The 25,749-nt window shown below is 43.9% G+C and overlaps 2 protein-coding genes across 2 annotated transcripts; one reads left to right on the top strand and one right to left on the bottom strand.

Moving 5' to 3' along the window:
- Positions 1 to 2,520: 2,520 nt before the first annotated feature.
- Positions 2,521 to 20,306, bottom strand: LOC117423727 ((E3-independent) E2 ubiquitin-conjugating enzyme UBE2O-like). Its single transcript, XM_034039848.3, has 19 exons — positions 19,750 to 20,306; positions 13,961 to 14,020; positions 13,038 to 13,148; positions 12,363 to 12,460; positions 11,956 to 12,019; positions 11,724 to 11,867; positions 10,527 to 10,636; positions 10,009 to 10,159; positions 9,593 to 9,707; positions 9,041 to 9,347; positions 7,888 to 8,042; positions 7,529 to 7,641; positions 7,254 to 7,385; positions 6,657 to 6,746; positions 5,611 to 6,250; positions 5,237 to 5,373; positions 4,743 to 4,946; positions 4,295 to 4,352; positions 2,521 to 3,635 (listed from the first exon to the last, which is right to left on the bottom strand). Exons 1-19 carry the CDS (start codon positions 20,113 to 20,115, stop codon positions 2,941 to 2,943), a joined length of 3,750 nt encoding a protein of 1,249 aa, XP_033895739.3. The 5' UTR covers positions 20,116 to 20,306; the 3' UTR covers positions 2,521 to 2,940.
- A 1,734-nt stretch (positions 20,307 to 22,040) lies between these two features.
- Positions 22,041 to 25,728, top strand: aanat1 (arylalkylamine N-acetyltransferase 1). Its single transcript, XM_034038697.3, has 4 exons — positions 22,041 to 22,198; positions 22,645 to 22,881; positions 23,359 to 23,513; positions 24,066 to 25,728. The coding sequence occupies exons 2-4, from the start codon at positions 22,725 to 22,727 to the stop codon at positions 24,369 to 24,371; spliced, it is 618 nt and encodes a 205-aa protein (XP_033894588.1). The 5' UTR covers positions 22,041 to 22,198; positions 22,645 to 22,724; the 3' UTR covers positions 24,372 to 25,728.
- The last annotated feature ends 21 nt before the right edge of the window (positions 25,729 to 25,749 follow it).

Raw genomic sequence — 25,749 nt, 5'->3', positions numbered from 1 at the left:
AGGGCGTGTGCTAGAACAGAGATTTTCTTTCAGCAAACAGAAAAAAAAAAGGTCAAATATATGAACACTGTATTTACGTACTTTCCAGAGGACTGATTTAGAATAGAGAGTAAACACAGTTTGAAAGACAACATTCGAGATGATGGACCACATATCAGTCTGATCCATTTCCTTATTTCTGTTTACCTCCTGGCACCATGGGACTGAGGCAGTTTATCTATTTATTATCCCTTATTCTTCTATAGATTTTTTTTTTTTTTTTTTTTTTTAAAGTCTAAATTCACACAAACCAGAATACGTTTAAAGCTAATAGTCCAAATACAGTTCTAGGCTGTATAATATTTTATACACAAGGACTGTACAATAACTAGCTTTTATTTTAGCAGAGCATTTACTAATTCCACAGGACCGCCTTCACATTTACAATGAAATACTGGAAGTCATTGTTGTAAAGACATCCAAAACACTAGAGGACTGATAAGGCGGCTGGAGGAACTGTCTGCTCCAGCTCTGCAGTAACTGGTCGAGTTCATTTATTGGTTTCTTGCACTTTCTTTATTATTTTGTCATTTTAAAGAAAGGAACACCTTGGCTGCCATGCTTCGGCTTGCAGAGCACACTTTAATGTATCGCTTTTTTTTTTTTTTTTAAATACATGTTCTCTAATGCAACCAAAATCATTGGCATGTAAAAAAAAAAAGAAATAACAAAACATACAGCAATTTATACACAAGAACACTCCAGCCTTCACATTATCACGTCAACATTTTTTTTTGTACTTGTTTAATTCTGACTTCTGTGCAGAGGAATCAGGCTACGAACTCTATTATAATTGGGTAGCCTAACAGGCCACTGTGTGAAACGTTTACAGCATACAGTCCTTTTGTCTGCGTAGCCATTTCTAAGGCTTGAAGCAACAAGTTTCATGCTTTGGTTGTACCTTTAAATGATGCTTATTTTACATATTATCCACGTACACAAGGACTATTACATAGCTTTGTGTGCTTCATATTCTTTTCAGATCTAGCTTCACATTGTCTATAGAAATAGTCGAGGACTCAGTTAAAACGCTGGAGCTGCAAAATAAAACAACCAACAACCACACACACTTGAGTCTGGGCATAGCAGCCAAAATGAAGAACAAATAAATAAATAAATAAATCCCAGGCTTACAGGCAGCAAATAAGACGAACACAACGTCGCATTTGAAGAAAAAACCTGAGCACATTACAACTCCCAGCATTTCCACTTTCGACACTGAAGAATCCCCTCCAAGGTGTGAATGGAAAAGGGGTCTCTTCTTTAGTTTCACATGCTTGTTTGTGTCAGTCCAGTAAAACCCGATACTTTTTATTTCACTTATTTTTTTAAATAAATATCCCACCCCACCGCTATGACAGCTGGATATTATTGTGGCAGCGATGTTAATGCTAGACCGGGCACTGGGCACATCACCTCCTTGCGCTTCAATCCCCTCTCTTCCAGCTGTGAAACGGGGGAAATCTGAGGCAGCATCACTTCCCAGGCAAGCTCTCCAGAGGTTAATAAACTGACTGCCAACACCAGAGCCTGTAAACCTGCAATGTGTCATCCCTGTTTTCAAGCTTATGTAACTGACATCAGATCCATTAATTTGAGAGGATATATTGAGAGAGCGCACGCACACACACACACACGCACGCCAAACCATTCTGCTAATATGAAGAACACAGAAGAGATGTGGGAGGAACCCTTTTGAAGCGTGCCAGGTTGTGCTCACTGGCAGAAAGGCTGGTCTGAGGTTATCAAGCCACTAGATTAGATTAAAAATAAACACATCCTCAGCAGAATGCACACCCATGCACCCAATTATTATTATTATGATTCTTAATGGAATCTAAGTTTCAAGTTTATTGAGCCAGTTACAGACAGTTCACATGAAACTCTTCTCTCTCACACACACACACACACACACACCAGTGTTGTGTTGTTGTCAAGGTTTCCCAGTACAGTCCATCTCCTGCAGGATGTTTGTACAACGCTGCCTATTCTCATCATGCCTGCTTGCTCACTGCAGTAGAAATCCCCATGTACTGTGCACTGGCCTTGCCCTTCTGGAGACCTGGGATTGAATTCTTAGCTCTGTTCTGGAGATGCCACAAGACAGGGGCTGCATGAGACACTTCTAATACAGTGAGCAACCTGCCTAAATACAGTGAAAATCACTGACATCTTCAAAGTGGTTTGAAACAACAAAAGGACTTCTACTCTGAAACATTCTCAGCTCACATCGTTCTTTTCCTTCAGGACAATGGGTTTGTTTTCAAAACACGAATGCAATGATTGAATTCTTCATGTAATTGGCTGTGTTGTGTGTAGCACAGGAGTGCTACGGAACTCAGCTATACATTATAATTATAATAATAATAATTATAATAATTATAATAATAATAATAATAATGAGACTTTGCATTGACAGTCTTTTTTGGTGCAAACCCTTTTAGATATATTACTATATTATTTTTAAATTTGATTTAGATCCCCCCCCCCCGTGAAATATTTGGAGAGTGCTTGTGAGCACACACATGTGAGTAACAGTCTTGGCACTATCAGTGTTGTTCACAGTGTGCTTTATAACGGGGACCCCTCTACCTCCCCAAGCATCAGAGGCTTGCGTAAATCAGGGCTGCTTTTTGAACTGTATTTGTTAGGGTTTATTATAAACTCTAGCAAGAGCATAAAAAAATCTGATTAAAATCTTCTGCCGTTTGTGCTGCATGTTATATTTAATGGGAATATGAGCCTGGGCTGGTGGGTGGGTCCCTGGTATGTATAACCCTGACTGCTGGAGAACACTGATTTAAAGGGGAGGCAGAGGGATGAAAGGAGGCAGTTGTATTGGGGTGGGGTTGGTTGTGGGGCAGCTAGGAGAGGGAGGGTGCAAAGGTGCGATGCCCATCGTTATTTGTCCTCTCTCCTCTCCGGTATCCCAGCAGCAGCCAAGGCAGCGCGGTAGTGCTGCAGGACCCCGCTGATGCTCTTAATAAATCCTTTGGAGAGTGGGAAGAGAGGAAAGCCGATGTCTGGATATCCTCTCTTCTCCGGCAGGAAGCTCCGGTAGCTCTTTCTCCTTTTCTTTGGTTTGACGCTGGGCTGGCCCCCTGCAGAGTCCTGGGACACCCTCAGCTCACCCGGTCCTGCCGCTGCAGCACCCCCCTCCACTGCCCTGGCCGGGCCGGCGCCCTCAGAGTCCGAATGCTGGCTGGTCTCCTGGGGGGAGGTGGTACAGGCTCCCAGGCCGGAGTCCTCCAGCTCCTCCTCCTTGTCCTCGGAGCAGGCAGCGGGTGCAGAGAGCTCGTCCCCGGGCTCCGGGGTCCTGCTGCACTCCCTGTGGCCCATGCTCCGTTCGGCCAGCTCGTTGAGCTCCAGCCAGGTCTCGATGCGGTGCACCAGCCGCCAGCCGCTTGCAGAGAAGTGCTCTCTGATCTCCTGTTGGAAGACCTCTACCGGCCTCTGCAGCAGCTGGGTCATGGACTGGACCATCTTGATCAGGGCCATCTCGTTGTAGCAGCGGCTGTTCTCGTAGCCCTCCTGCAGACCCCTGTCGCTGTCGAAGCCGGCCTCGTTGTAGTACGGCTCGTTGACCAGGATCAGCCCTGCAGGGACAGAGCAACGCAAAGTCAGCTTGGGCCTCACCGGGAGTGGAGTGGGACTTCACTGCACTACCAGTGCGATCCAGGTTAAAAAGATCGGAGATGTGTCTGCTGTGTAAGGACGGGGCTAGTAGGTTAACGTTAAACATGCGTGAACCCGAGCCAAACCAAAGCCCTTACCCCACAGAAACACAAAAACCTTTGGAAAGCAGATGCTGCAAATACACTGCATACACTAAAATACAATACAAGTGGGAGAAAACGCAGAGGCGTGCATGGAACAAAATTTGTTCAGTAAAATAAACAAAATCAATACAAGAAACTCTCTCAATTCACTTCTCTCCCTGCTCTCTGCTGTATTACCTCACCCCTCGGCACTTGATGCTGAATCACCACTCCTCTAGTCATGTCACTGAGCAATTAATAATGCAGAGCTTACAACACCCTGTGTCAAAACAGCGTCTGCCAGAACTGATGCAGCAAAGAGCTTGCAGCCATTAAAAAAAGCTATTAATAGCGACACAAACCAAACCCATTCAAAACCATCCCCTACCCAACAATGAAACTGGAAACAGAATGGAACACACAATACTACACTATTGTAGTTATTAAAACAGAGAAGTGAACTGATCTGCTCTCTAGCTGTGAGATTCTGGACTCGCCTTGTATAGAAATGAGCACTTGAAGGAGGCTGGATTTGCTCGTCCATCTCTCCGTCCCCTGCAGAAAAAATAAAGCAAAAACAGCAGAATCTTCAGGCAACACCAGATACTTTCAGCACTCTGCTTGCCATGACGTTAACATAAAAAGCCATGGGACACTAGGCAAGGAGGACACTTTTAGAATTTAAATTGTTCCCTTGATTTGAGAAACTTTGACAACTGCAACAATTGAAAACCAAAAAATACACATCATACATACATACATACATAAATAAATAAATACATACATACATACATACAGACATACATACATATAGTTGCGTGAAAGTTATTTTGAGTTTCAATGTCTGTAAAGAGAACCCCTGATGATCAACACATTTAAAAGGAAGTGGAAACACGCTGCTCGCCAAGGCAAGCGTCCTGTAATAAATGACGGAGGCTGCATTACCTTCCCGATCCAGGTGCCCAGCAGGCTGACGCACACCTTGCCGTTGTCGTACAGGTTGGGGTTGAGCCGGCCGCTGCACTGGGACAGGTACTGGAACAGCGGAGGGACCGCAGGGTAGATGTTTGGCAGCTGGATATCAAAAAGGAACAGCCCACCCTCGTACGGGGTGCGCGTCGGGCCTTTAATCAGCGCCGCAAAGAGGTCCTGGAACAGACAGCGTGCAAGATCACAAGCAGACACTTTCCCTGTGCTTACTGCCCTCTTTAATCACATGTTGGCATCAACGGTTTAATTAGGAAACAAAGCTGATGCTTAGAAAACATCTTTTACCATCAGCAGAAATAAACAAGCCACACGAACAGACTCACAACACGCTGCTGAAGGCCGGTTAGTCGATGACTGCTGACTGGAGGCCCTGAATGCTAATTAATCTAAACCCCTTTTGAGAAAACCTAGCTTAGCCTTGGAGTCAGGAAGCTAAACGCATCACTTACCATTCTGCTTTCAAAGGTTTTGACCATGATGCCGTCGGGGAGAGATGTTGCTAGGAGTGCCATCTCCTTTCTCACTGTGCTGAAGAATTTCTTCGCCTCAGCCGGCTGGAATTCCATTATCTTAAAAGCGTGGCTATCTGCAAAGTCACAAGAAAAAAATATATATTGTCATCTCATTCCATTAAATTGAATTAACACTGAACTGAAGAGCAAGCTCTGTGGTCGAGAGGCAAGTATGGGTCTTATGCTGATGTCTGCAAGACAATATTAAATTAAAAAAAATAATAATAATAATAAAAAAAACAGAACCATCACCATCACAGGGGGGCCCCCTAACACTAACACAGAGAAACAGAAGGCTGCTGTGGGTGTACCTGGAGCCCATTCCAGCACTGAGAAGACCTCTCCCTTGGCGCTGGTGAAGGTGACCCCCGGCTTCCCCCCGCTCGGCTGGCAGAGCACGGGGGTGTCGCTGGGCCACTCAGAGCGGACGGGGGTCTGGGGCTCCTGGCTCTTCTCCTCCTTTTCCTCCATCTCGGCCACGGCCTCCATCTTCTCCTCCTCCACGATGGCCACGTTGTCCAGCGTCTTCTTCAGGTTCTCCTGCAGCTTCTTGATGTCGTCCAGGAACCTCTTCTCTTTGGTCTGCTTCTCGGGCTCCACGGTGGGGGAGGTGGGTGAGCCGGTCAGCAGCTGCTCCACTGTCATGTTCTTCAGGCTCTCCAGGATCTTGATGGCCTCCTTCAGCTCCTTAAAGACCCTGGGGGTGGCCTCTTTGGGCAGCTTCTCTGCAATGGCGGCGGCTCCCACAGCTCCCTGCAGCTCCTCCTCGGGGAGCGCGGTGGGAGTTGGGGCCGGGGCGGACTCACCTGGGTGGTCCTCCTCGGTCACCCCGTTGTCCGTCTCCCAGCTGTCGCTCTCGTCCTCCCACTCCTCTGAAGAGGCTCCACTGCTGCTGCCTTCCACAGAGTCGTAGTCCGATTCCTCGATCTCAGACTCCACGTTGTACAGGTGCTGGGAATGGAGGGAGGAAGTCAGTCAGACATTATCAGCACTAACGCTGACTAATGTGCAGAGGGTTGGTTACAAGGAGACACGTGTACAGGCGTTGGCATTTTTTTTATTTATTAATTTTTATTTCGATGGGGTTCGTTGGCTGTATTATAAAAATCATTTATATAATTCCATAATAATAAACACAAAATGCAGCATGTGTCTGCATCTGAACTGCATTAGCAAATCTGTCAGTGTGCGGCGACAGGCAGGGGTTTAATGCATTGGCAGGACACTGAATCAATCAACAGCTTGTCTCATTGCAGAGAGCAGTACCCCTCGTATGCCCCAGAAAAACAAGGGAATTTCAAATACTCAAATAAAAAGGTCCACAAAATGAACAGCGACGCAGACAGGCTTGGTTTACCTGAGGCAGTACAATGGTCCTGGAGTTATCGGCCCACACCACCTCCACTTTGCTGCTGACATCGACGCGTGCTACCTGTCCCACCGAGGGCTGAGAGCGAGAGAGCGAGAGAGAGAGAACCTGCTCTCAGTCTTGTACAACACAAACATGCAGATTCTTGCAATGGGTTCCAAGTATTGGGTGCAAGAAAGAAAGAAAGAAAGAAAGAAAAAACAAAAAAAAACAAAAAACAAAAAAAAACTACATTTGGTTATCAGATGAACACAGAGACTTTCAGGAAACATGGGTGTTTTCTTTTGCTTCAGACTAACAAGCAGAAGAGATAATGTGAATTTGTTACTCAAAATGGCTGGTTTCACTGACCCCAATCAGCACTAGCACTCATCTTGAACTACCTAATATTAATTTAGGTAAGGCACTTGAAGATTAGTGCTAAACTTTAGACAGACATTGGGAGAGACTTTTTGTGTGAAACATGAGTGTTTTATAATTAAGGAATAAATACTCTTCAGCTTTACGTGGCTTCAGATCTTTCGCTCCATCCAGCAGCCAGCCCACTGAAAGCAGTTCAGTTGCGTTCCTGCTCGAGACGGTTACCTCATTCTCCCTGTCAGCAGCCAGAGCCTCCTCTGCATTCCCTATCCTGATGACGATGTCAGTGGTTCGGAAATGAAAATCAGGATGGTCTGCGATGTCATACACACTGACATCATCCTCTTCTCTGATTACCTGACAATTAAAAAAAAAAAAAAAAAAAAAAATCTTTTAGTGTGGTGGAAGCATTATTCATGCAAGATTAATAGTTTTTATATTTAGAAAGACAAAAAAAAAAAAACCATGTGGTGGTGGAAGTGACAAGAATGTTCACCAACCTCCACATCATCACCGCTTGGTTTCAGTTTAACCCACTTCACAGTGCAGGTTCGACCTTTGTGATCACCAGACTGGATCACCCCATACATGCCTGGGTCTTGAGGTGCTTGAGCTTTAAATAAAAAACAAACAGACACAATAACTAAAATAGCAATACCACGAATAATATATTGAAGTTAAAATGCTTCAAAAGGACCTGAAACACATGCATGTTTGATACATATTTAATTAAAAAAAATATATATATATGTACACTCAATATCCAAGTCAGACATTTCAATAATAATAAAAGACTTAAATACTTTGCATTGCACTGTAGGACAGGTCCAGGACAATGAAGTAGACAAGAGAAACATACAGCGTTTATCAACAACAAAATCCCCCGGGCAGAACTCGTTGTTGTCCAGATGATGGATGGGTAACAGCTCGTTGGATCGGATATCTGTCTCCAGCGTTCCGTCCTGCCACATCACATCGGCGGACGTCTCTGTTGAAACGACCTCTACTGCAATCCTGCAGAGGATCAAACGCAGCCATCAGAGGAGCATGCAGAGGCTTGAACTGGTGCACTGATGGAACACGCCACTGGACTGTGTCACATACTGCAGGGATGGAAATAAGACTCCTATTGCATAGCCGTCTACCCCATTCCAGGTTTTAAAATGAGCCTGATTAGCCCAGGTGTGTCTTATTAACTCCTAGAAAAACCAGGACTGGATCTAGCTGCTATGCAATGGGATGGAGTCTGATCTCCTGTTTAAGGTAGGGCAGTATTTTCAGGATTCATTTCCCCATGTAAATATACAATTGTTTTTCCACCCCAAACCAATAAAAAAACCCAACAACAAATCACTGTTTTAAGAGGCTTGAGACAATGAAGTGCCAGTTAATGAACAATAAAAGGCCAAATGTACCGATATAACAATGCTGACATTCCAACAAACCAACAAGATAGTGCTACACTTCCCACAGAGCCAGCGTCCGCCAGCCAGCCAGTTTCTTGTTTTGATTGGTTCACCTGGTGTCTTGGAATAAGTGAATCGCTTGGCACACACGTACAGCGTATTACAGACCCTAGGGATCAGCAATCGCTTGGCACACACGTACAGCGTATTACACAGACTCTAGGGATCACCAATCGCTTGGCACACATGTACAGCGTATTACACAGACTCTAGGAATCAGCAATCGCTTGGCACACACGTACAGCGTATTACAGACCCTAGGGATCAGCAATCGCTTGGCACACACGTACAGCGTATTACACAGACTCTAGGAATCAGCAATCGCTTGGCACACACGTACAGCGTATTACACAGACTCTAGGGATCAGCAATCGCTTGGCACACACGTACAGCATATTACACAGACTCTAGGGATCAGCAATCGCTTGGCACACACGTACAGCGTATTACACAGACTCTAGGGATCAGCAATCGCTTGGCACACATGTACAGCGTATTACACAGACCCTATGGAAGAGGCTCAGGTGGGAGGAAGGGGTTACTTGCCTGTCCCCCGGTTTCAGATCGCGAGAGATCTTCTTGTTCTTCCTCTTGTGTTTCCTCTTGAGGTTGCGGATGGAGAGGGGGATGCTCTTCCTGCGGCCGCTCTGGGAGGAAGCGGTGGAGCTCGCAGACGAGGTGACCGAGCTCGTGTCATCTGTGTCCTCCGCGGCCTCGTCATCCGCGTCCTGCTCCACCGACTGGACCCACAGGTCCACCGCGGCCTGCCTCTCCTCCCCCAGCACCGGCCCGTTGTTAGTGCAGTCTGGCTGGGTCACTCCGTTCACCTGATCCTCACCCAGCTTCCCATCCCCTTTCAGAAAGGAAGAAAACTATGAGGTTGGCCAATGAGGAGCACATTCATTATGATGTGTGGTGCAGTGCCCATGAGGAACACATTCTGTAACCATACTGCATATTATATGATGCTATTGCCTACAATATCTGGCTTCGGGGACACACTGTGTAACAGCAATGCCCCCCAGGTTTCAATTGTTAACATGTGATCCAATCCGGTCTCTACATTTCTTTTTAAAACAATACAATTATCAAAGTTACCTTCTTCAGGGTTCTCTGGGCTTTCCGTATCTTCTGCAGGCTGGCCCCCTGAGGCCTGACTGTCCGCCACGCTTGTAGTCTTCTTCCCACTCTCTTTCTTCAGCAGTCTCTTTACCTGCAGAGTTGGGGTAGATCAGGTTTAGGGGCAAAACACAAAGTAAAACGTCCTATCTTTTGGAACATGTTGACTTAAAGAATATTGTCCAATACAATATATTTATACACGTGACAAGGTTTAAGAAATGAAACTTGCAGAATTAGCTCAAGAACTGAAAGGTTTGTGAATTCATGTACCAAAATTACAAACAGCTTCTGCAGACCTATTACGAAGCTGCTGAACTGTGTACACCAAACATCCCCTGATAAGCTGTGTACCTGCAATTTCTCATGGTCTCTTCCTGTAGTTCAATACACACCTTTTTGGCCATCGAGCCGTCCGGTAAGACAGTAGTCCCCTCTGGCCCTTCACAAGTTATCTGGGTCACATCTCCTTTCGCTGGGACGACGTACAGACATCTCTCTCCCAGCAGCCACTGAGCATGGTCAAAGTAGCCCAAATGCTTTACCCTTAAATACAATCAAATAAATAAACACCACTTATCTGGTACATTTCATTTACATTTCTAATCATGTCTGATAGACGGTTAACATGCACTGCATTCACATGCAGAGGGACTCTCTTCCAACAGTTCTTCAAACCCGTACACTGGGTCATTACATTGATAGAAAAGAAGGGTGGGTCCATGGGCTGTCTTTGGCCAATCAGAAAGCAAACAGAATCAGGTTTCCTACAAATACAATTTTACATGATTTTGAGCCTCTGTTTATAGGAGCTATTCCTCACTCATTCCCAAATTTCCTCGGATATTAATGCATGCCAATTAAAACACTCCGCTTGGTCCCTAGAAACACAGACAGCAATGCAAACACCCACCTGCACAGGTTTTCCTGGGTGATGACTGAGGCCGGGGGAAACACGCTCTCAGCTCCCCCTGGACAGAAACTCTTTGTAATCCACGTGACCTTCAGCTCCACCACCTGCACCTGCACCCCGGACAAAACCAGGGAAGAGAGGAGGAGGAAAATCCATCTGAAAAACTGAAATCACCACAAAGCAGCATGCTTGTTCTGCACAAACCGCTGTCAAACTTGAAGGTCTATGGATGAAGTGATTGCATGCACACAGACATCACCTGTCTTCATGCCAAAACCCAGCAACAATCCCAACTGCCGTATCACCAAAACCCAGCTACAATCCCAACTGCCGTATCACCAAAACCCAGCAACAATCCCAACTGCCGTATCACCAAAACCCAGCAACAATCGCAACTGCCGTATCACCAAAACCCAGCAACAATCGCAACTGCTGTATCACCAAAACCCAGCTACAATCCCAACTGCCGTATCACCAAAACCCAGCAACAATCGCAACTGCTGTATCACCAAAACCCAGCAACAATCGCAACTGCTGTATCACCAAAACCCAGCTACAATCCCAACTGCCGTATCACCAAAACCCAGCAACAATCCCAACTGCCGTATCACCAAAACCCAGCAACAATCGCAACTGCTGTATCACCAAAACCCAGCAACAATCGCAACTGCTGTATCACCAAAACCCAGCTACAATCCCAACTGCTGTATCACCAAAACCCAACTACAATCCCAACTGCTGTATCACCAGATACTGAAAATAAAGAGCTGAAACCATAGAAAACGATTCAATATTAGGGAGGTAGTTACTACGAGTGCCAACCTAAATCCCAATTGGTTTGCTTGTTCCCCTGCAGGCAGCTGTAATGAGCAAGAACTTCACAGCAGCCTCTCAACTGCTCAATACAAGATCTCTCTCACACCCGCTCGATCCCCGTTAATAGTAAAAGTAATAATGATCTACATCACAAGCCATATTTTTCAGTGCCTCGGGGTACAGCTCTATGAAGAGTGAGCTGCAATGAGCGCACACAGTTTATTGTTTCAATTCTCTGCTGCACACTACTACAGCAATATGTGGTAATAACAATAATAATAATAATAATAATAATAATAATAATAATAATAATACATTAATTTGCTCCACCCCTAGAATACAGAACTATATTAGAGAGAAGAGCCTCCGGGGAAGACGTACCTCCTCAACCACCACCCTGAACTTGCTCTTCTTACTGAGGACTGGTTTGACCCCGGACAGCCACTGCACGCTGGAGAACACCTTGGCGGGGCCGATCAGCACCTGGCCAGGATAAAACCCATACGAGTCGTCGAAGAAAAGACCCTGCGAAGAAAAGATACGCAAAACATGTCGCACTAAATCTGAGCGGAACATCATTTTAAATCTTAAAACATAAGAGAAGTGGGCTTACCGAGTCACTGACGTGGGGACAGACATCGTAAAGCTTTGACCCGTCTTCTGTGTTCATTGAGCACCTGGAATCCAACACACAAGCCTGCTGTTAAAAACAACAGCGGCTGTTTCAGGAGGCAGCCCTGGTGGCTAAAACAATTTAAAATATCACAGTGGCAACTTAACTGCATCCAAATGGAAGTGCTCAATACTAACAGGGTAACAGAGAATTCCAAATGGATTATTGTGCAGAAACCTGTCTAGGTGTCCCGCAGGGAAGGTTTGTTCATTATGAATGAAGACACACCATTTGACCAAGAGCAGAGAAAAAGTGGATTTCTGTAGTGTGTGTGCGCGACGATTCGACTCAAAAGGGATTCATATTAATAAATAAATAAATAAATAAATAAATAAATAAATGCGTACCTGGCTCCATTTGACAGCTTCAGAATAATAAGGTTCTTCAGGTCATAGACTTTTCCGAGCCATGAATCGTAGGCTATGTAGTCACCATACATGAATGGCTGAAATAAAAATATACACTTTTACATAAAATACAATGTGAAAATACTTCTTTAGGCCATAGTGGGGAAATTACATATAAAACTTTATACTTTTGGACTAAATCCAAGAGTTCTTTTCAATGCCTCCAAAAAAAGTCTTTGTTCATGACCAATTTTATTTAAAAAGCATATCAATGGTACTGCAGACTGACTGAGCGACACTGCAGGACAAAGTCACAGTTATTAGTACACTCTATGAAACGCCTTTCCAGTGGATAGTTGTAACTCCTCTTACCCGAGTTACTGTGTGCATCGATAGGGGTCAGTGCTCTTCGTTATGTTAAAGGGTTAGTTGTAACTCCTCTTACCCGAGTTACTGTGCATCGATAGGGGTCAGTGCTCTTCGTTATGTTAAAGGGCTAGTTGTAACTCCTCTTACCCGAGTTACTGTGCATCGATAGGGGTCAGTGCTCTTCGTTATGTTAAAGGGCTAGTTGTAACTCCTCTTACCCGAGTTACTGTGCATCGATAGGGGTCAGTGTGCTTCGTTATGTTAAAGGCACATTCTCTGCTGTCCCACTGTGGAAACGGGACTCACCCAGATGTGCTGCAGATCTCTGCTGTTCACTGGGTACAGAACACAGTTAGTCCCCACAAGCTTCACAGCACATTTAATGTTGATGTCCACTACCGTTCCACATTGGCTTTCCTGCAAACCAGGTACAAGAGATTTACTGTAGCATCACCGAAACACTCAGGAGAAATTCCTTGGCTAGCATACAATTGGCCTGGCTACCTTTGCCCTTCAGTACATTTGCTGATACAAATGTTTTGCCAGTAGTAATTAAAGCATGGGTTCACACCAACCTTCTCATTCTGAAAGGCCAGTTTATTTGGAATGGTGGTGGTCTATTAAAGTATTAGTTAAGGCTGCATGAGGCTGTCCACTGACAGTTCTGAGAACCTATTAACTTCTAATAGAATCGACATTAACAAAGGAAATGGACATAATAAAAAAATTAAAAAATGACATGTCAAGTCACATCAGCAGTCCCGCTGCCCATAATTCTGTCATGATGACAGAGCAGCTGGTAATGCACTTAGAATTTAAAAAGACTTATGGGAGTCAAAATGACGCTCACTGCTGGATCACATTTCGTATTTAGCAGAGCCAGTAGCCAACATGCCAGACAGTGGAGCTCTCCAATATGAGAAGAAATGTTTCTATTGCACAACGCAATGGTGACTGGAGGCTGACTAGACCTACCGCTCAAATAAAATGTTAGTCCTGTTTGTAATTCAAACATGCTGTTAACCCTCACAGACACCTGCAAGGCCATGTAAAAGGTGCTTGATTTTTAAACTGCTTCTATATACACACTGACATAGAAGATGTCATCCAAATTTGAATTGTATTCATGGGGGTACAATGAACATGTTCACATAGGAATGTGTCAGAACCATGTAACTGCTTGACAAATCATATTCCACAAGAGGTGTGCGTGTAATACAACTACTTACATTCGGGCCCATGCGTCGCACCATGTCTCGAGGCACAACTGAGCGATCTTCTAATTTTAGCTGCAAAGACAAAACCGAACATCAATAAGTAAACAGCGTGCTGCGTCTCGGGATGTTTAACCTGCAGAGTATTCCAGCAGCCTGCATAACCATGGACTTACGAATCCTGAGAAACTAAAACACAGAAGTATTTTCTGAGGGACAGCCCTCAATGTTGCTGAACTTGGACTCCATTTAGAAATCAATAAAAGAACAGAAGAGAAGAGCTGTGATATTAAAAGACCACGCTGATCAATACCTTGTCTATAGACATACTGGTATTGAGTGCAACTGGCCTTCTGAAATGACTGAAGGACTTAATGGGGGAGATCTGTCTGAAGAAAACCGAGGAGTGGTCTTTAACACACAAAGTGTTTGTAAATGGTTCAGGGCAGAGAAACCTATACGATTCAATAACAGATTCCTGCTCCTTCACTGCAGGGCACTTCCCACTATTTCATTATGACAAGTTGATTTTTTTTTTTTTTATATGCCTGATAGTATATGCCTGTGATAAAATCCTGAAAACACCAAACTGACAGGCTGAGGAGGTATCTATGCAATCTACTGCAGATTTGAATATGCTCCAGGTACGTATGCAATCTACTGCAGATTTGAATATGCTCCAGGTATGTATGCAATCTACAGTAGATTTGAATATGCTCCTGTCACTGCAAGTTAATATCACTCGCCTTCTGTAGCTTCAAAATAGGAAATATGAACATAACTGAAACAAGCAAGTCATTGAGAAAAACACCTTGCAAAATGTATTCAACAGGCAGTGCAAGATAGTGTTTTTTTCCCTTTTCATAGAAATTTGGTATCAAGCTTATTAATCTGTGCCTCTCTACATCACTTTGTTTCAATCACTTCCGGCTCCTTCATTGGGTTACATCGAGTTACAGCATGAATGGTCACCATAATACAGACTACAAACTGTTCTGTCTGCTCATTACAGGTGTTTCCTCAGGCAGCTCCTAACCTTTTACCCACATACTGAGCATAGCAGAGCAGCATTTCTCCACAGATGCTGATTAAGCTCACTTCTAAACACTAAAAAAATAAATAAAAACACACACATTACCTTTATAACGGTTTGAGCAAAGCCATTCTACACTATCTTGGCTTCTCATTCCTTTTGGTTTTATCCTAAGCTGATTTGGCTCCAAACATAATACAGATTCTGGGAGTAAAAGACAAGCTAGTGGTTTAATGAACAGAGGGAAAGTTTATTTTTACAGGGAGCACAGTTATTTAAAATGATTGAGGACTGCCTGATAAACACCAGCAATTCTTTGCATGTGATTAAAAACCAAATATGAGACTGAAATGAACCCGGGACGACTTTCCAGAACCCTGATATTCATAAGATCGTTCTGTCCACCTCTGTATCCTGTATACAACAGCTGGTGGCTGAAACATGCATCACAAGCATCTCAAAACGAATAGAGGCACAAAACATGATTAAATTAGGACTCTTGAGTTTCTATTGCCATTCCATTGGGACAGAATCAAATTGGCATCAATGTTCTCGTATTTCTTGAAATTGTGCATCATCAACCACATACAATTTAAAAACAAGCCATGCTTCATGTCTCCATCTGGGCTGCGGATAACACTGCTAAAAGCAACAATATTCCCCCAAGAGACAGACAGGAAAAAAACAATCGATAACCGCAGCAAAGTACTGAGTATATTACTGATATTTCCATGGAAAGTATTTCTATATATGATGTGGTCCTTGCACAGACCTTGATATGTATTGCACAAGGTCATCTGCAATACAAAACAAAGGAGGGCTGATTATCTCAGATGAACGCAGCCCTGCAGAGCACAGGACTGGTATCTTGGATTGGAATGCCAGACATCTAGTATAGCCCACATTTTTCTAAACCATGCGGTGCTGAATACTGAATAACTCAAAACAGCGGGGCTTCTGCATAAAATGGAAATTAATACAACAATGATCTTAAACAATACAAACGGCTGCATTTGTCTGCAGTGGGGGGGGGGGGGGGGTGACAGTAGATATTGGTTCGGAAGCCATTCTTTTACACGTCTGCAGATTCTGTGCTCACACCCCTCCCCCTGGGGCACACAAAGACTGAACAATGACATCAGCAGAACAAAGAGAGACAGCACGAGGAACCACGAGCCCAGCATTCAACGCACAGAATCTACATCTTTCTGGAGTAAGAAAAACACAACACCATTCTAGATGCCAATTTGTGTGTAGAAAATTCCTGCTTTTTGTTGTGGTCTCAATTAATAAAAAAGTCAGATCAGCAAAAAAAACAGTTTTCCAGAGAATGTCAGTGTGAAACAGAAACGATATCCACCTCTCCAACAGGGTTTCGCTTTTCACAGAAACTAGAATAACAAAGACAGTACCGATGTGATGCACCTGTTCACACTCTGGTCCACCCCACCAAGTAAACACTTGAAACACCAACAGAATGCCAACAGCACAAGCTAGCTCTTAACTCTGTTTTTTTTTTTTTCAATTCAGCAGTATACTGCATCCTGATCTCGAATGGATTAATCCATATTTTCCACAACTGTTACTGAACCAGGTTAAAAAAATGCATTTTTTAAAAATGCAAAAACTTAATTTTTCCATTCATATAGCATAAGAATGTGTATAAAAACTGCATTTATGTATTTATAGTAACAGAAGCAGAATAAATATATCAGTGAGCAAATAACTGTGGCTATTTTTCACATTCCAAAAGCTGTTATGTATCCTTGGCATGAAAACTTCAGAACATTCAGTCTTTAAAAAATATATAAATAAAATAAAAAATAGCATGAAATGTCATCAAATGCTACCACTAGTTTTTATTTCTTTAAATTTGGAAATAAGATCACTCTTCAAAACATTTAAGAGAAAATAACTATGAAAAGTCTGAAACATTTGCACTAAAGTCAATACGCAATTTAGCCATCTGAATACGGAGTTGATAATTATGCAGGATGACAGATATACAAGTAAATCACCCAACAGACCAAGCAATCAAAAACAGGATGGAATCTGTCCCTGCCAGTGCCAGCAGTAACATGAAAGCTAGACCTTTCACTGTCTTCGTCTTGGCAACATCAAAAGCGGCTGTCTGAATTTTTTATTTTTATTTTTATTCCTGCAGATTTAGATTACTTTCAATCGTCAATAACATTTTCACAGCCCCAGAACTTGCTTTGTGCTTCACTGGGGGCGTGCAGTAACACTCCAGACGTACATGCCCCGGTCTCACTCTGCAGCGAAGTTAAGTCACTCCTTGCCTCGGCTGGTCCTGGTAATTATCGGTAACCCCTGGAGGATATTTTGAGAGCTTTGTCACAATCTCTAAACTTTGATTGCAGCACAGAAACCTTTTATAAACAATCGTTACAAAAGGGGTTGGAAACTAACCCTCACTAAAATAGATAAGGAGCTGTAGCAGTTAAACACAAAGCTGTGTCATAGATTGTTTTGAGTTTTCTTTTGAGAGTCACTAAAGTATGGGACATCATGTTATTGTGGGGGGGGGGGGGGGGGGGGGTAGCAATACAACTGACTGGAACCTTACAACCATCTCTCCTGCAAAAACAGAGGAAAGATGAGTTGGACTACTCTGATCAGTGCTGGTAACCAGCTAAGGTGATGTTTTTGGAGTTTACAGTAATTGCTGCATCACAATATTTTTGGTTCAATAAATACCAATTATAAACCCCCTTTTACAAGCGTCACAAAACTGTATTCATGTACTTGCAGACCAAACAGCGGGCATGCAAGAAGTTTTTAGGAAACGCTTGTGTGGGGACACCCTATATTATAAAACAATTCACAAAACACTATTTTTTCTTTTAGACAGTACAGTAGGCATGTCAACAGAAAAGAATGCTTGGGGCAGGAATATTAACAGAATGTACTGCCATGTGTAGTGCTTGTAGCAACGCATGGTGTTTTCACAGGGAAAGAAATAAGACTCCCTTTGCATAGCAGTTGGATCCATTCTTGGTTTTACTAGGAGTATATTAAGACACATCGAAGCTTGTTACCTCTACACTGTGACAAATAAAGCATGTACTAAATACTGGAATGGGTGAAACCAATGCAACAGTATTATTTCAACAGTATTATTTAGAGTCTTATTTCCATTCCTGTTTCATCAATTCATTGTTTTATGTTAAACTGTGACCTTCTTGTTAAAGGTTTATTGTTGCTTATCTGCACCCTGCTTTACAGGGCACAGTGACAGAAAGACAAAAGGGCTTGTTGGGTAATAAAGTGTGCCATGACTGCAGTCATGGGGAATTTAACAGGTCAAAATAAAACACTTTTTCACTTCACTCTCCTGCGCTACAAAAAAAGTACTTTTCTTGCAGTTGTATTGTTATTTTGTGACCTGATCATAAATATTTTAATCTAACCTCATTCAGAGACATGGGCTTCAATCCAAACCACTGCATCTTTTTTTTCTCAAAGCAGTACCCTTTCAAGAAAGGCCTTTGTCTAATTCTTATATTTCCCATTAAAAAAATTAAAAATGAAAAGATGCAAGGTGGGCTGGGAGCAGAACGAGTGAACCTCCAGCAGTTCAGGATGTGACAGACAGTAACCTGCCAGCAAGCCTGCAGACTCAGGGCAGAGACGGGAGTTCCCTGCTGCGAGGTGTGTGGATGATGCCCCGCCTCACTGAGCAAGATTAGTTCAGTTCATTCTGAAAGCAAAACGTGAAGAAACTGAAACCTGGCCAACCCTGACAATGCAAAACTAATCAGCAGAAAGACCCTCGACGGCATCGGTCAGGACCTACCTACTGTGATTCATGGACAGGGCTCACTCACTCTGGAAGAGTCAGTGCCAACACAAAACCCACGCAGCTGCTCTGGGTTATTGCTTCTGTTTCCATTGTGTCTTTCACTGCAGTAATGCAACATCTGGTCAATATTGCTTGTACAGAAAACGAAGACCTGCTTCTCTTTCTTCTGTGTCGTTCTGTCCAGAGTAATGTGGCACAGTCAGGTGGCTGCTTCTCGGTTTTGATGACCTCAAAATGCTCTGCAAATGCTTTGCTAGCCCAGGGTAACAGAATAAGACAATTTCTGGCTTTTCAGACATTAATTATTAATTTCCTGCAGGCTACAAGGCTGAGGTGTAACTAGTAATCAAGTCTGAAAGGGCTTTAAATTAAATGCAGTTATCTTGCAATGTCCCTCCGGTAACCAGACATTAAACTTGCCTAATAATCTATTAATGTGTTTTAATGTATCCATAAGGCCCTTGATATTGATACAGTATGTAACGTTTCATTGTTCTTGAGTAATATCCTCACATCAAAACCACGAAGGAATACGTAAGCAATAAATAACGTCCTTACAAAATGAAGCGTGGGCCTAGCTTTTAAACACCTGGCTGTACTGTTCCATTTAACACCATGTCGTTTAAGTGTTTAGGACAATGCTCAACAAAGCAGATGGTACATTTGCACAGGACGGTGGAATGTGTTTTTCTTTTACTATTAGTTGAATGTGTTGCAGATCCTGCAAAATGAGGTATATAAAAAAGCAAGATTGCCTTTATAACGCACGCACATTGTCAACCCGAGCTACAGACTAGAGCAGAATGCTAAACATTCCGTCTGTTTATTTTTGGTGCAGATTATGTTGCATTTTGGACCTTGTTTCTATTGTGGGCAAAGCTGACAAGGCTGTGGTACAGAACACAAGTAGACACAAACACAAACCCTGGACGAATGTTCCACCCATACCTTGGTTTCCCGGACGTCCTGTTTGCCCCCCTCTGGGTACCACTGCACCCTCACATAACCCCTTCCAAGAAGCCGAGCCCGAGAGTCCGTCCGGCCGCTCTCTGTGTCTGAGCTACCGCCGCCTCCTCCGCCGCCAGTGTCTGAGTCCGAATCTGTGTCCGAATCCTCCTCGCCATGGATCAACCTCACCAGGCCGAACCGGACCGAGCCGCGGTACCGCCCGGAGACCAGGTCGTGTGAGAAGAGCAGGCGCTGAGAACCGGCCCCAGACGGGGTAAGCGAAGAGGACAGGGGTTCGGAGCCCGGGCTGGGGGCCGGAGAAGGCGCCGGGGTGGATGCTGCTGCTGCTGCACGGGGTTTCGCCATTGCTGCTGTTGTCACGGACTGCAGGGTGGAGGAAAATGTGAAAGAGAACCCCGTAACCAAGGGACCCGCGCGTGTTTACGTCGGCACGTCGCCCTACGTGCGCCACTAAAGAGAAGGGGAGGGGCCTCACTTGTTGTCTAAAGGGCGTAATCAATGAACGACGAGGAAGAGGGTTCGCGTCGCTGCTGTACAGAGAGGCTGTGTGCGGGGCAGTTAAATGAGTGCCTGTCATGGTGTGTCTGTTCGTTATCGGAAATGAAAAGACAGCCGCCTTTGTTTTCTGTTTCCGTTTGCAGTTGGTTGGTAACCGCAATGGGTTTGCATAAAAGATAGCAATGCCTGCTGTAACTCAATGATACGACATCGGGGTTACCGTCTGCGTTCATTTTAAAAGCCTGCTTGTTGCAATGCGCTCGTGTAGCTGATATATATTCTGCAGCTGTCTGTCAGATTGCATTATCAGTAAGCAACGGGTGGAGAAGTGGCGCATTTCAAATAAAAAATATATGAATCTAAATTAAAACTATTTTTTTTTAAAACACGCAATCAGAATGTTTTTGTACCGTTTATAAAAAGAAACGCCTCTTTTATATAAGTAAAGAACGACTCATTGACTCTTTTACCCTTTAAATAATACCACGTCTGTCCGGAATGGGCCAAGGAGTGGTCGCACACTGACCCGTACGGTTGCTATGGGACGGTTCAGTTGTTGCTATGGAAGGAAGCAGTTGCTAGGGTCCCGGTGTACCCTGTCCGTTCCGCTTCGCAGCAGTGTGGAGTAGTGGTTAGGGCTCTGGACTCTTGACCGAAGGGTTATGGGTTCAATCCCCATTGGAGGACACTGCTGCTGGAGCAAGGTACTTTACCTAGATTGCTCCAGTAAAAACCCAACTGTATAAATGGGTAATTGTATGTAAAAATAATCTGATATCTTGTAGCAATTGTAAGTCGCCCTGGATAAGGGCGTCTGCTAAGAAATAAATAATAATAATAATAATAACCAGCTACTGAAGCCCAGTGGATGTCAATCTTTTCCATTAATTTCTCCCTGTAATTTAAAAGTTAAGGATAACATCACACGGGGACAGGGAGGGGCCAAAGGGATTGGCCTTTTTGTAATACCACGTTTCACCACAAGATGTCAGGCTCAGCTTGTGGTATAAACACTCTGCAAACACCAGCCATTGCCGCTGGAAACAACTGCAGTATGATGTAATGTTATTGTGCCTCCAGCAGGATCGAAAAGCGTAGCGGCCGGTTTCGTCGCTAAATGCGAGTTTAATGTCATCATGATTGTGCAAGTGGCTTGATTATGGTGTTCACATGCAGCTTCAGTGCTGTTGGGTCTAAATGTTTCTTAGCAGTATGACGTCAGGATAGATATCTCCGCAGGACAAAGCCCGCGTGAGAATTGCCTGATGGTGTGATGCTGAGATCATATAGCTGGCGTGCTCAAAAATTGATTAACTGCTACTTTAAAAAAGTTACATTTAATAACACTTATAAAAATAATAGTCAAACATTTATTGAAGATGAACTGTGCATAAGGGCCACTTGCCTTTATTTATCGGCTCTGATCAATGATATATTCCAGTTTGAAAATCTCATCTTTTGTACAGAGCAATTTAACCATCTTTTTGTGTAACCACAATATAACCATTTCAGATCAGAAGTAACTGTTAGAAAAATAAAACACATTCTGTTAAACACATTCAGTGTATCTTTGTCATTTTCTATATTTGTATATCAAGCCCATTGTAACCTATGCAGTCATTTATTCTAGAATGAACACGAAGCCTAAACAAAACAGATTGCATGGTGACTATTTGTTTTTCACATTCAATGAAAAGTTTTTGAAGTAGTGGAGGGATTCCAGTAAACTCTTCTCGCTGTGCAGCCCGACACCACGGGGTACTCCCGACCCTTTGGGGGTTTGCTAAACTTTCTAAAGCCCCCCACGTGACCCGTAAAGAACGTATTTATCTGTAAGTCTCGGAGCCGCTTCGACGAGGATGACCGCAGCCACACACCTCACGAGAACGGGAGGGGGTTTGTTTTAAAGCATTGTGTGTGTTGATTTTAGGTAAGTGATATTTTAATAGCCTTCTTGTGACTGAAAACTACAGAACTACAGACAGTCGCTGTGCAGTTATTATTATTATATTGTTGGTGTTGTGGTTGCGTTTATATCCTTTCTGTCATGAAAGCACTAAGAGCCTGTAATAACAGAGACGCTTGACACAAGGTAAAAGCGTCATGCAAAACTGACCACTTACCGCGACTACAATAAGTTGACCCAAGACCTTTCATTATAATGTAAATGTGAAAACACGAGCACCTAACAATTAAAATGTAAATGCACTCTCCGTGGCGCGAAGACAATCCTAATAACAACGATGAAAATAACAGTGTGTACGTTGTCGTCTGCAGTAATAATGACAAACATGACAGTTATAATGGCATTTAGATGAGCGCGCCCGGGCTTATAAATATGTGAGGCTCGCATTTACACAGTGTGCTTCAACACAGGAGTCCCGACCACCAGCCCGCAGTGAAGAGAAGAGGACTCGTACTTGCGGACTTGAAACGAAACGTCGATCCCAGAAGATATGTCGGTGACGAGCGGTCTGCCGTTCCTGAAGCCAGAACACCTGATGCCCTCTTTAACTTCACCTGGCCGCCAGCGGCGCCACACCCTCCCGGCCAGCGAGTTCCGCTGCCTCACCCCGGAGGATGCGATCAGCGTGTTTGAGATCGAGAGAGAAGGTAAGCACGCAGCACAACCACTTAAAGGAGAGCTGCTGTTAGATTGCCGGTGCGAAATGTAAAATGCTTAACCAGATAAGGAACTTTACGCATGCATCGATATGGACCTGTGTTGGATTCTCCAAGCTTGTCTGTGCATTCACATTTCTTTACTAACCTCTGCTATGCTTTCTACAGTATAGTGCAGTCAACCTTTAAAAGAGAGTGGGTTTGAGCAGGTTAAGCAGAGGAGCGTTTTTGATAGGAAACTGTCCAGTTATCAGAGAAACAGCTCCGACTTGCTGATGCGTAACCTTTTCTTCCTCTCCATACCGTGGTGGAAGCCGTTGTTATGCGGCATGGTCGTGGCTCCCGTATAATACACTAGCACTTCCATTTATTGGAACACCAATAGCACGGTCTGGTAACTATGGCTCCCGAGCACAGCATTATAAAAGGGGAGCCCACTAATAAACCCTCCCTCCCTCCCTCTCACAGCCTTCATCTCGGTCTCCGGAGATTGTCCCCTCCATTTGGACGAGGTCCGCCACTTCCTGACCCTCTGTCCTGAGCTGTCTCTGGGCTGGTTTGAAGAAGGCAGGCTGGTGGCATTCATCATCGGCTCTCTGTGGGACCAGGAGAAGCTCACAATGGTATGTGCACAACCTCCCTGCCTTCCTCGTTCCTTTGTGTGGACTGTGGATACTTCGGAGGAGTCATTGGTACAGTACAATGACAATGTTTACTAGGATTTGAACTCGCTGTCTCACTATGCATTGCAGAGGATGTGTAGTATAGCCCACTCTCTCTAAACTCTTCATAGTCACAACGATATAGCTAGACTGTACAACGATATAGCTAGACTGTACAACGGTATAGCTAGACTGTACAACGATATAGCTAGACTGTACAACGATATAGCTAGACTGTACAACGATATAGCTAGACTGTACAACAAGTGTTTGATGATTTGCATAGTGTAAACAGATTCTAAACACATTTCTAGTATATATAAACTTTACACTGTAATGTTTTCTTTTTGCTGACACTAAAGATTCCATGAGATCTAAATGTTTATTCCTTAAGTACAGTACTGGGTTTCACAGCCCTGTTATCACCTATCGCAGTATGTCTAGCAGTAGCAGATTGCTCTGCTCGCCGTGCTGCTGGTGTGACTCTCCTCTCGTGGCTTGTGTTCCCTACAGGACGCTATGACCCTACACAAGCCCCACGGCTCCACAGTGCACATCCACGTGCTGGCAGTGCACCGCACGTTCAGACAGCAGGGCAAGGGCTCCATCCTGATGTGGCGCTACCTGCAGTACCTGCGCTGCCTGCCCTACGTGCGCCGCGCCGTGCTCATGTGCGAGGACTTCCTGGTGCCCTTCTACCAGAAATCGGGGTTCAAGGTCCTGGGCCCCTCCGAGATCACTGTGGGGCCCCTGGCCTTCATCGAGATGCAGTTCCCCGTGAGGGGCCACGCCTTTATGCGGCGCAACAGTGGCTGCTAGGCCGCCCCCGCGACCTGTTTCTCAGGCAATGGAGTCCAGGGTGGCGTCTGGTCTGGGTTCATAGATTAGCTGTGTCATGTTGGCTGAGGTAGTGCAGTATTTAGAGGCTTTGCTTTCTGCACTGCGTGGCAAGATAGCCCCCATTTGTAATAATAGTTTACTTTCTTCATCAGCTGTGTGTCAGCCCCTGCTGGTGCAGTAGGGTAACCCCGCAGAGACACGCACAGAATCCTCTTTGAGAGAGTTCAGGTTTGAGGTTTGAGGTAACGCTAAAAGACATATCACAGACAGTGTGTGTCACCTTTACAGAAAAGCTTGTCTCCAGGTCCATGCATATCCTGAGAACCTAGGGTAATAAAAGAGGCCATGATGGATGTCATTACCAGACCTGGCACAAATATATTTATATTTGAGATTTCATTTATAAATATAAAATATTTCAAGATTTTGTCCGCATTCAAGTATTTATTTGAAAATATTTTAATATAACACTAAACAGATGTTCATATAAAACTAAATGTGTTATGTTTCACATCATTGTAACACATTTCTAAATATATTTGAAACAGAAATTGAAATATTTAAATATATATAAATGTTCAACACTACATTATTTGAAATATTTAATTATTTGGAATAATATACTTTTTTTTTTTTTTTTTTTTTAATATTTCAATAAAATCAGTATTTCTCCCAGGTCTGTTCATTAGTAATATGCATGCACCTGGGGTAAGTTTTTAAAGTGAGGCTCCCCCTCCTCCCCCTGTCTCTTATTCAGGGCTCCTGTGAAAGACAGAGTCTGCAGAACACTGCTCTCCTGGTGCTTCCAAGTAGAAAACAAATCAACAGGGTCCATATTCCGGTCTGTAAGAATAGATAGATTAAAATATGTGACCGGCCCAAGGCTATTTGAATGTGATTTGTGAATACTGTGCCAGGTCCCTGCAGAATGTCCCTCTGCAGTCAGTACTGGGGGTCTGAGGTGGAACACTTCACTGTTAGTCTCGTAGCTTCTCTAGCTGTATATCTTTATCAAAGCATTAAAAAGTCAAACAAAAAGCATCAAGTCGATACCTATTTTTGTGATCTCTTGTGAGAAAAAATACAAAGGAAGGACCAACAGCCTGTCTGACGATGATAATAATAAACTCAAGTGACTTGTTTTTGTCGTGCAAGGGAAATTGCCTGAGAAACAGATGCGCTTGCTTATTTTTTTTACTTTTGCCTTAGAACACAGAGACTGCGACGGGAGGGAGGAGGAGGAGGGAGGAAGGGAATGGAGAAGGGAGAGGGCAGGAGTGGAGGGAGGAGGAAAGGAATGGTGGAGGATGGGAGAGGAGAGAGGAAGGAGAGGGGGAGGGAGGAGTGGAATGGAGGA

This window comes from Acipenser ruthenus, chromosome 17 (genome assembly GCF_902713425.1).
Source record: "Acipenser ruthenus chromosome 17, fAciRut3.2 maternal haplotype, whole genome shotgun sequence".
NCBI classification, from domain to species: domain Eukaryota; kingdom Metazoa; phylum Chordata; class Actinopteri; order Acipenseriformes; family Acipenseridae; genus Acipenser; species Acipenser ruthenus.
The sequence above is the reverse complement of the archived record's forward strand: the minus strand, read 5'-3'. Positions and strand labels throughout refer to the sequence as shown.

Coding starts and splice junctions, on each gene's coding strand:
- LOC117423727 (XM_034039848.3), bottom strand. CDS start 20,115: ATGGCGAAACCCCGTGCAGCAGCAGCAGCATCCACCCCGGCGCCTTCT. Junction 10,160..10,526: donor ACCCAGGAAAACCTGTGCAG/GTGGGTGTTTGC, acceptor ATTGTATTTAAG/GGTAAAGCATTTGGGCTACT. Junction 5,374..5,610: donor AGTGCTGGAATGGGCTCCAG/GTACACCCACAG, acceptor GTGACTTTGCAG/ATAGCCACGCTTTTAAGATA.
- aanat1 (XM_034038697.3), top strand. CDS start 22,725: ATGTCGGTGACGAGCGGTCTGCCGTTCCTGAAGCCAGAACACCTGATG. Junction 22,882..23,358: donor GTTTGAGATCGAGAGAGAAG/GTAAGCACGCAG, acceptor TCCCTCTCACAG/CCTTCATCTCGGTCTCCGGA. Junction 23,514..24,065: donor ACCAGGAGAAGCTCACAATG/GTATGTGCACAA, acceptor TGTTCCCTACAG/GACGCTATGACCCTACACAA.